The sequence below is a fragment of the Poecilia reticulata genome, chromosome 17 (genome assembly GCF_904066995.2).
Source record: "Poecilia reticulata chromosome 17, P_reticulata-male-v2, whole genome shotgun sequence".
Lineage (NCBI taxonomy): Eukaryota > Metazoa > Chordata > Actinopteri > Cyprinodontiformes > Poeciliidae > Poecilia > Poecilia reticulata.
In genome coordinates this window covers 3,832,180-3,842,868 of record NC_088846.1, presented here as the reverse complement: position 1 = coordinate 3,842,868, position 10,689 = coordinate 3,832,180, and the positions used below count along the sequence as shown (strand labels likewise).

The 10,689-nt window shown below is 42.0% G+C and overlaps 1 protein-coding gene across 6 annotated transcripts in view; it reads left to right on the top strand.

Moving 5' to 3' along the window:
- The first annotated feature begins 480 nt into the window (after positions 1–480).
- Positions 481–10,689, top strand: part of ccdc18 (coiled-coil domain containing 18) — a 28,594-nt gene continuing 18,385 nt past the window's right edge. For 2 of the 6 annotated variants that reach the window (XM_008433372.3, XM_081598763.1), the window contains exons 1-18: positions 481–1,007; positions 1,413–1,550; positions 1,666–1,772; positions 2,388–2,516; positions 3,254–3,350; positions 3,440–3,561; positions 3,661–3,919; positions 4,095–4,182; positions 5,648–5,865; positions 6,615–6,725; positions 7,454–7,585; positions 7,663–7,797; positions 7,884–7,961; positions 8,252–8,368; positions 8,670–8,837; positions 9,316–9,458; positions 9,791–9,933; positions 10,040–10,253. In XM_008433372.3, coding sequence (XP_008431594.2) covers positions 1,422–1,550; positions 1,666–1,772; positions 2,388–2,516; positions 3,254–3,350; positions 3,440–3,561; positions 3,661–3,919; positions 4,095–4,182; positions 5,648–5,865; positions 6,615–6,725; positions 7,454–7,585; positions 7,663–7,797; positions 7,884–7,961; positions 8,252–8,368; positions 8,670–8,837; positions 9,316–9,458; positions 9,791–9,933; positions 10,040–10,253 — 2,390 coding nt within the window. In that variant the 5' untranslated portion in view covers positions 481–1,007; positions 1,413–1,421. The remainder of the gene's footprint in view (positions 1,008–1,412; positions 1,551–1,665; positions 1,773–2,387; positions 2,517–3,253; positions 3,351–3,439; positions 3,562–3,660; positions 3,920–4,094; positions 4,183–5,647; positions 5,866–6,614; positions 6,726–7,453; positions 7,586–7,662; positions 7,798–7,883; positions 7,962–8,251; positions 8,369–8,669; positions 8,838–9,315; positions 9,459–9,790; positions 9,934–10,039; positions 10,254–10,689) is intronic. The other 4 variants (XM_008433373.3, XM_081598762.1, XM_008433374.3 and 1 more) reach the window with 4 other exon arrangements.

Sequence of the window (10,689 nt, the reverse complement as noted above, 5' to 3'; positions counted from 1 at the left end):
GGGTGCCCGGAAATGTAAAGTTTAGGTATAAAATAGAGAATATAAAAATAACCTTGTGAAAATGCAACAAAAAAATAAATAGAAATTTGCAGAATATACAAGTGCATATATTTAAGATGATGAGCTACAATGTATGTGCAACAGTAGTGAGTGAAACTGATTTTATAAGTGATTATGACAATCCCAGTGTCAGACAAGCGTACACAGCATGTGTAATTGTATGTAAACAGACCTGAGTAGAAGTAATGGTGGAGCTGTGGTTCTGTCACAAAGCTGAAAACATGAGCCACACTCTGCTGCCTCTGGCCGGTGTACTGTTAAGGAATACTCCCTCAAAATAAACCTTTCACTCCTCCCCAACATCTGTGTATAACTGTGTGACGGCGAAAGGAAAACGACTCGACCCCAACACACGCGCCGTTGTTCGCGGACGCTGTTGCATATCAACCAATCATCTCACAGAATGGCTTAGCTATCCAATTATAAAGTACGTTGTTGGCATGTGGGCGGAGACTAAAATTACAAACCGTTCTGCCTCGATTTCCAGTAACCCGAGAGATTTATTGAAATAAGAAACAAATGTTTTTAGCTTCTTATCCTCCGGTCATCTAAGGTAATAGTTCAGATGAAGCAGAAATTATATATGGTGTTTAATTAACTGCTTTTATAACAAAAAACAAGGCTAATGTTTACTAGCTAACCACCTGTTGGTGTAAAGAGTTCCTCTGTTTACATTCATGTTAGCGTCGTTTATTAGCAGCACAGTGTTCGTTTAAAATTGCAAAGAGAGATCTCTTTTTATTTCAACTTTAGACATGTAGACACACAAAAAGCTAGATAAAGTTAACTTTAGTAAGACTGGTCGTTATTTAAGCTGAGGAACGACAGTCAGGCGGTTCTGTTCTGATGTTTGACATCGAGGAGAAATTCAACAAAGATGTGTTCGGCCTGCGCAGTCTGATCCAGGGAGCTGAGCTCTGCCACCAGAGTGTGGGACAGAAACTAAGGTGAATAAAGATCAAAAGTCTAGAATTATGTCTCAATACATTACTGTGATGATGCAGAAATTTTACGAAAATGTACAACATTTTCAAGATTTGTATCTAGTTATATATTGATGTTGAAGCTTTTCAGATTTTGTAAAGTTATGACAAAATATTGTTTTATTGAGATTTTATATTTAAGACCAGGGGCCTACAAGCCATTTTTTACCTTTAGTTCACCTGAATAAATCTGTGGAACTGAAAATTTAAAGTTTTTGTCATCTTTTATGTTTGATAAAACATGGGAAATGTATTATAATTTTTTTAAGAACCACAATTTTATATCTATTTTTATATTTTAAAACAAATAAAAACTTGAAGACCTTTTTAAAGCCAAGCCATACCATGTTCCTGCCTCTGTGTGTCCAGCCTGTAGGGATGGCATCTGCTGCTGCGAGAAAGAAAGGCGGCTGCGTTCGCCAGGAGAACGCCTGCCTGATCACAGATGAGCGGTTCCACAGCAACCTGGACGCCCTGCAGTTTGAACCAGAAGCTTCCGATCTGCAGGTTGGACATGCATCCAGGCCATCTAACCCCCCTCACACAGACACACGCGTAAAAGAAAAGAGAAGTGTACTTCAGTTCCATGGTTACAATGATACATTAGTGTTTTCGTTGGCAGGTCCATCACAGCCTCTCCAGGGTCATGGTTAGCAGCAGCATGGCGGCCATGAGCGAACACATCCATCAGCTGGAAGCTGAGCTGGAGGCTCAGACTGAGGAACTGAAGTAAGCTCACTGTTCTAATGCAGGGGGTCAAACTCATCTTCATTTTGAGCAACAAGGGCCATGAAGGGACATTCACAAATCTTTGAGAATGTCCCTTGGCAGTTGTGTCAGAATGTGTCGATCAAACTACAGGAATTGAATTTATTGTCTATTGTCACTATGCTTTTTCTGCATTTGATGAGTACCCTTTAAATATAATTTTATCATGTTTTCTACAATGATAAAATTTGACACTATTCAAATCAGAACTGATTTGATTTGACTTACCAAATAAAGTCTAGACTCTTGAGGGCCACAGAAATGGCTATGATGGGCCAATTTTGGCCCATGAGCCTTGAGTTTGGAAAAGGCTTCGTTTCACTTATAAAATGCTAGTTTTCAGAAGATGTTTTCTGATTTGTAATAAAAAAAAATCTCTTATACATTGGAAATCAGATGTTTACATATACTGAATACAAAGACACATGCACATCGTTTTAGGTCAGCTAGAATTACCAGAATTATTTTTATTTTCTAAACGCCGCAATAGTAAAAGAAATAATCTGTCAGATTTATTCATTAATGTCTGACTTGCTCAGTTTAAACTCTGCAGTTTGCATCGTCCATGTTTTATAGGGCAGAAGAGCTGAGGGCGGAGTCCTGCCAGGAAGCTGCCGCTCACAGTGAGGCTGTGGTCGCCACGGTTACCGAGGAACTGAGGACGCTGAGAGAGGAACTGGAGAGCAGAACAGTGACAGGAAAGAGGTGGTGGTTTTAGACCTGCTTCCACCTGGACGTAAACGAGGGATTACTTACAATCCTGATTGTGTTTTGTTGAGCTCAGGCAGTGTTTTTCAAAATGTGGGTCGCGGCCCCTCGGGGGCCGACAGGGTGCGCTGTGAGCGCCTCAGAAAGTTGAAGAGAAGATTAGAGGAAAACAATTTAGCTCCATAAATTTTTTAATCTTAAATTTTTCGTCATCATTTTTGTTTTCTTTTATTTAATTTTTTTTAAGTACAAAATATAAGTTAAAATAATTGATTTAAACATTATTTCTAATGCTCATTGTCTGATTGGCTGCCAGTCAAGCTACTTTGCTTCTTCTGCCAGATTAGCAAGCAAGAAATTGAAGTTTCTGACAAGAAAAAAATAACCCACCACGGCACCGTCCAGCAGCCTGCTGCAAAGAACCATAAGAATTGTCAGAATAAAATATATTTTGATGTGATTAATATTAAATATTACACGTCGTCTTATAATCAAGAGTGGATTGTGATGAAAAAATGGTATCATCTGGCAATACAATTTTTCGCCACAAAATTTATGGTCAAAGCTATCGGGCAGCATTTCTGCTAACTAAATGTAATTATTAATCAATAGAGGATAAACGATATTGTAAAAGTTGATATTGCTTTAAATATTTTGTGTCATTTTGTGTGAGTTAATCCTCTTTGGGGTTACATGTTTTGGAACCCCTGATCTAAACTCGCCTCTCGTCTCAGAGCTGAGCAGCAGAGGAACCAAGCTCTGCAAAATGCAGAGAAACTCAAAGAAGCTTTCGACGATTACAAAGACACGTTTTCCTTGAAACTCCAAAAGGTGCATATTTACTCAAAATTGTCTCATTTTATGACAACTAAAAACTTTTTCTTGCTTGTTGACACCAGACATGTTTTGTCATTTTGGAGGTGGTGGAGAGTGAGACGACGCTGAAGGAGAGTCTGATGGAGTCTAACAGAGAAAAGCAGGAGTTGGAGGTGAAGTTTTCTGTGCTGGAAAGAGAGCGAGCTGAGCAGAGCCACACGGTTAGGTACTGAGAGCCTTCTGTTGAGTAGAAACATAAAGAAAGCTGTTGACGCTGCTTTCTCCCAGCATGTGCTTCACCGGCGGCGTTTTGTTTTCCATGCAGCCAGCTGCAGGAGGAGCTGAGGCAGGGCGGAGCGGCTGCGGCTCTCCTCCAGGCCCAGCTGGAGCAGGCGGCGCGCAGAGCCTCCCAGCTGGAGCAGCAGCTCTCAGAGCGGGGGGCCGAGTGCAAGGAGGCGGCCTCCCTGCGCAGGGAGGTGGAGGAGCTGCGGACGCTGACCCGTGACCAGGAGCAGAAGGCGACCCAGACCCAGGCTGAGCTGTCCGCCCTGGAGGCCGTCCTGGCTCTGCTGCACCTGCAGGAGGTGGGCCAGCTTTCCACTCCCACCCACAAGCTGGGTTTTGTTTCCACACATACAATCTGGTGTCTGTGATTCTGGAGTCAGCTTAAAAAGAACAAACCCTTTTGTGTGTTTGATCGCTGATCCTGTTGAAGGGAGAGAGCTTCAGGCTTCTTTTTTTGCTTTTTCATTTCTGAAGGCTCCTGCAGGACCAACCTGCTCCAGTCCATGCATGCTGCCCCCAGTGGACTATTCAGGAGCTGCACATCTGCTGAATCTGAAGCCAGGTAGGCTCCTGATTCTTCATCAGCTGTAAGGCTGAGCTTCAGAGCTTCTTTTTCTGATGCCGTTGCATCAATTCCTCCGTTTTACAGCAGTAGACAAACTGTTTCATGAATCTGTTCCCGTTTTAGGAGCAGTTGACCCGTCGCTCATCTTAATGAATAACTTTGAACGATATATCATGTTTTATGGAATCAAACTTCCACACTCTTCCTTAGACTGTGAAATAGAGCGTTATCGTTGGTAATTAGAAATTCCTAGAATCTTTGATTACAATAACCTAATTTTACAAAATCCTTGCGTTTAGAATTTAAAAATGTGTGCCAATATAAATATCCAACATTAATATTGTTGTGTGTTTTCACCATCTATATCAAACCTTATATCAAACACACCTCAATCCTACAATGCATCAGCATCACATGAGCAAATAATTATGACATAACCAAATGAAAAATTAATATTGGTTATTAAAATCAGCCCAGTTTTTTGTATTGGACCGATACCAGCCTGTTAAAAATGGACTAATGCCGGTCAATACTGATGTTGATTCCATATGGTGCATCCCTACCTTTCCTATACTTATTTTAGATGGACTATCAGAGATGCCAATAACTGTATCATGAGCTGTTATGTTAAATGCATGCATAGGATTTTATTCCCATGCTGAATAGATTAGCTTAGCTTAAAAGTAGAATTTTGTAGAATGTTCATTGAGGTTATAGCACTGAGGTTATAAAAGATGAAATTATCATTAACTTCATGAAGTTTTTTTCATGCATACCCTGAATTAGCTAAGCATTAGTTTTAAGGGTGAAACAGGAATACTATAGTCAGAACTTCCTCACTTTATATATTCTGTTCTAAAAGAAAACTACTTTGGTCATTTTTACTGGTGCAACAATTGCAGTTTTCCGGCCGATCAACGATCTCTAACTAGCCTGACCTGTCTTAAAAGTTGGGAAATATAACGACAAAAATATTTGCGGAATTAAATAAAATGGATTTCACAGTTAAGTATCACTTGATCCATTCGTTTGGAAATGTTTTCTTTTGTTGTATTTCTTATTTTTAGTGGTTGTTGTTTAGATTTAAAATTTCTTCCAGCTCCAGTTTAGAATATTAAGGAAATCAGAGCCAATTTGTTGGTGGACCTCTAGTTTTTTTGTTTCGTTTTGTTTTAGTTCAATGACAGACTGTTTGGGTTTTATGTGCTCTATGATCTTTATTTAGATGTTGACTAGATGGATAAATGGCTAAAAGAAAAAGTTTGGGATGGATGGAGAACTTGTTTAAGTCACATGATCCAACAGGGCAAATTTAGAGTTATTTGTACATACAAATTACCTGCTAACAATAAATAATGAATAATGATAAAAGAGATAAAGTTACATCCCAGTATTCCAAAGGGACACCAGCATGTACAGTAGGTGGTTTGCTGGATAACATACCATGTGCTACTGCTTGCAGGTGAGGGCTACCAGCAGCTGCTGCGGGTCCTGCAGGTGAAGGAGGCTGAGCGGCTCAAACAGCAGAGCCAGAAGGAACGTCTGCAGGAGCGTCTGAGCAGAGCCCAGGAGGAGATCTCCTCCCTGCAGAGCTCCATGGCCCAGAGAGCCTCCCACTACCAGAACCTTCACACGGAGCTGCTGGAGCGGGGCAGCCAGGCCACCGACGCCCAGAAAGAGGTCACTATGCTTTCTCATCGTTACTTCTCAGGCCTACCATACATAGTGGCATTCCTTTTAAGGAACAAGGTGCCCGAATGCTAACTATCTCATTAACATCTTAATTTATTCAAAACTGTAGCCATGTATTTCTCAAAACAGGCAAATACTGACAGTGATTCTAATATTTTTATCCAAGGCAAAACTCCCCCCAAAAAAACATTATAAATAATACAACACTTCTAATGTTAAGCATTATCTTGGATTCACAATTTTTAATTAATCTTATTTTCACTTCTCATCTCATTAAAAAAAAACCCCAACAACTTAAAACTGGCTTTTGGAAAAATATTTTGGCCAGAAATATCAACACTGAGTATATGTAGAGTTATGTAGATTTTAAGATGGTTTCATGTATTTCTTATTCTGTAGTGTCATTGTGTGTGTGTGTGTGTGTGTTTGAATTCCTTTTATTTAGTATTATCCTGCCTGTCAATGGGACTAGAGATGTAAATTAGCCACCGAGCTATAATCTTATGTATTTACATATAGTGTAAATATATTTATGTGTAAATATATGCAATATATTTACACATAAATATATTTTATATATATTTTCCCATGTCTAAAAATAAACTTGAACATGCTGGTGACCCTTTTCTAAAGCTTTAGATGCTAGGAAAAATGTTGAGAGTTCTGGAAATAAAAAAGAAGAGGAATATTTTTTCTTCTCTTAATATGCACGTGTCATATGTTTTCCTTTACCTCAGTTAAAAAGAAAAAGCGCTCGGGTCGCTGCGCTGGAGAAACAGCTGCAGGAAAAAAGCTCTGCATACAGTCTGGCTGCTCTGAAGAACACCGAGCTGGAAAACGAGCTGAAGGTACAGTCACTCAAACCTTTTTACCTTAACGTCATCAGCCGTGCGCCTGAAGCTGTTTCCATTAGCCATAAAATTGTGCATAATGAAAGTACAAAAATACATTTGCTTAATGGAAACACAGCTATTTAGAAAAAAAAAATCACTTTTTCAATAAAAAGTTTTTTGTGCCAGAATGTTTTTTTTTTTGTTTTTTTTTTGCCGTATCAAAATAGGTGGAATTCGCAAAACGGCAACGAAAACACTTTTTCCCACATCAAATGTGTCGCATGTTACACAGGATGAAGGCTTGCTTTTTTCCTGGACAATGTGCAGCTGGCTCCACCATTTCTCTCAACAACATCACACAGTTCATAAAACGGTTGTGTGTCATTCCAACATGTTGAATCCGTAGGTCTTCTGTAAAATCATAGACTACAGTCTCCCCAAAATGCCCAAGTAGGCGGGGCCAAGTAGCGTCTTATTCAGTTCCAAAGGCTGAATAAGACGCTGAGGTCTCCTCTGATTGGCTGAATTATGAATATATCTCATGTAAGTGTTTACATCAGTCACTGCCTCGTGAGTTTTAATGACTTATCACGCGAACAAGCTTATTCACAAATTAATTTCTTATTTAATGGAAACACTGCAGTTGCCAGTGGTTTTTCGTCATTAGCAGGATACAGACAAAGATTTGTTTTGTATTTGTAATGGAAAGGCAGCTCGAGACTCGGGTTCTGATCTGATTACAGGAGAAGAGCAGCAGCGTTCAGCACTACCAGGGTCTGATGAGCAGAAAGCAGAAGGAGCACCAGAAGGCTCTGGATCAGTGTAAACAGACTCACTCTAAGCACCTGGCTGAGCAACAGCATAGGATAGAAATGGTAACATGAACTCATCAGCTCCTTTGGCAGCAGCATCAGCTAAGCTAAGCTAACAGTGGCTCTGTGACTTCATGTAGCTGCAGCTGTCTGTGGAGGAGAGCCTGGCCCAGATGTTGGAACTGGAGCAGCAGCTGGGTTCTGTTCAGACGGAGCGGGACAAGGCTCAGAAAGCTGCGCTGCTGCTGCAGACCTCTGTGGATCGGCTCACTCAGGCAAGGCAGCATGTCGGTTCCATCCCCATACGGGACTGGACAGAGGAGTTTATACGTTGGTGAAACGTTCTGTTTCCTCAATCCAGGAGAAGCAGGTCGAAGTTCGACGCAACCAGGAGATGCTGCAGAGTTTCAAAGATCAGGCTTCTCACTCTGCCACCATGGTTTGTACAGAACACAACAAGGAAAAGTCACAAGAAGTATGTTTAGAACTTTTTTTTAATGTCTGGGGAAATATGAAAGAAAATTTAAATTTCTAAATCGTATTCCCTGTTAGGATGTCTAAAAGTTTCCATTTGTTCATCTCTTCATCCATCCATCTATCTGACAGGTGCATCTACAGGATTCTAGTTCATGTGTTCAGAAGTGTATGTTTTATAATTTACAGGAGCCACAAGTAAAACGATGTTGTATCCACCATCGATGACCTGCTGTGTGTTTCTCCACTGCTCAGATATCTGAGCTGCAGTCCTGCCTGTCGGCGTGCAAAGAGGAGCTGAACTCGTACCTGCAGCAAATGGAGGAGCTGAAGAGGAAACATGAGACGGAGCTGCAGAGGAAGAATGAAAAGGTCCACACTGAAAACCTCTGTCAGCTGGTTTATTAGGGCGCAAGTCAGTTAAACCAGTGTTTCCCAGCCCTGGTCCTCAAGGCACACTGCCTTGCATGTTTTAGGTTTTTCCTTGCTTCAGTCCAGCTGATTTCAATCGATGACTGATTAACAGGCGTTTGCTGAACTGCAATCAGTTGAATTTGGCACATTAAAGCAGGGAAACGTCTAAAACATGTAGGACAGTGGGCCTTGAGGACCAGGGTTGGGAAACACTGAGTTAAACACACACACCTGTCCTCTCTCCTTGTTGCGCTTTCAGATGTCTTGTCTGCAGGAGAAGCTGCACAGCACCAGCCTGGTCTGTCAGAGCTCCAGTGAGCAGAACCTGCAGCTGCAGGAGTCTCTGCAGCAGCAGCAGACCATGCTGACCGAGAGCACGGCTCGGGTCTCTGAGCTGGAGGAGAGCCAGAGCCATCTGCAAAGACAGGCGAGGCTGACACACACACACACACACACACACACACAGACAGACATGACAGAGCTGTGCTAGAAGCTCAGGAGTAGCTAGAAGAATTTGAGAAATTTTGGATTTTCAACCTCAATGACCCAGCTCCACCTTGGAGGTGCAGCTCCTCCTCCTACCTGCAGTTTCCAAGCTTCCGCCTCACAGAGCAGCCCTGCCCCTTGACTCCTCCACCCAGCTCCTTCAGACTAGCCAGCAGCAACTAGCAAACACCTGATGGAGTTGTTCATCATTAGATTTTTATAACAACTGAAGGTGACATAGTTACTTGATTGCGCTCTAAAATGGCTCAGTGTTGCTAGAAACTAGGCAACACTGGACCTTTAATCTGTCAAAACTCACCACTTTTTCCACGTTTGAATCACATTATGTAGATAATGGAAAAACACTTTCCTGGCCATGTTTCTCCAGTCAACAGCTGACTTTGTGCTGCCTATTCCAGGTGTCTGGTTTGGAGCAGCAGTTGGAGCGAACGTGGGCTTCTCTACAAGATGAGGTCAGGAGCAGAGGCCTGGAGGCCCAGGCTGCGGAGAGGAACCTGCAGGAGACGACCGAACAGAACACACAACTCTCCAAATCCATCAGGTCCCAGATAGAGGAGCTAGGATCACACAAAGCTCCTCATTCTACCTGTTTTCTGTATCACCCCTCTGATAAAACACTCATTCTAACACTTTAGAATACATTAAAATGACATTATGATGTGTAACTTTTGTAATATAGCAAAAGCCACATCATGATAAGCATAAGTCCCATTCAGACGTTGGTCTGTTTAGTTCATTCCAGCTTCTGTTTGTGAACGGTTTTGTTTCTCTTTTAGGACAAAATACATAAGCCTTTCTCTGTAGGTTTTAGAGGTATGCTTTCAGTTAAAACTTGAAACTTTACCTCATGTTCTGCTTTGTATTTCTGGGCAGTCATCTCAGATTGAAGATGGAAAAGCTGGAGGTGGAGCTGGAGCACCTGAGGAGCCAAGTGGCTGCAAAGGCAGAGCAGATCATCGGCTTGGAGGAGAACCTGCAGCGCACGCAGAGCCAAGTCATCAGCAAGACCTCCACAGGTTAGACATTCAGGATCAGTTCAGGAAAAAAAGGGACAATGTTTTCAGCATGTCCTCCGTCTGTCAGCCTCATCTTTGTCCTTTTTTGACTCTCCTCTTCCTTCAGTTGAGGAACTTGAGGAGAAGCTCCATCGCTGTGAGGAGGAGCGGCTCTGCAGCATGCAGAGAGTAAAGGTCCTGGAGGGTGAGCTGCGCTCTGTGCAGGCGGAGCTGGACGACACCGTGGAGCGGGTGCAGGAGCTGCACGACGTCCTGCAGAGGACCCAGACCGTCTCTGACCAACGGCAAGCCCAAGTGGACAAACTGGGCATGAGGCTGAGGTGAGGGGAAGTCCATGTGTGGAAAAATCCCTCTGTGCACAACACGAACAGGAGATCGCATCAGCAAGTCTGCTGCTCCGAACATCTATGGAAAACAATGCAAATGTTGATGCTTTGCTTTAAATCAAACCAGATTTCCTTCATTTTTGGTGATGAGCCGATATTTGCATGTGAAAGCGATCTCTGTCCACAATGTCACGTCACAAGAGTCACCCCACTGTTGCCAACTTATTGACTGTGTTGCTATGTTTAGCAACTTTTCATCAGTATTGGCCAAAATTGGAATCGACAGGCTTTTAAAAGATGGGTGATCGGCCAGAAAACTGCAATCATTGTGTTCTTATTTTTCTAGTTTCTCAGGTTTAATTCTGCGTTGTGTGTTTGCTGTTAAAAAAAAAAACATATTCTATGACTGTGACAAATTTAGATATTTCTA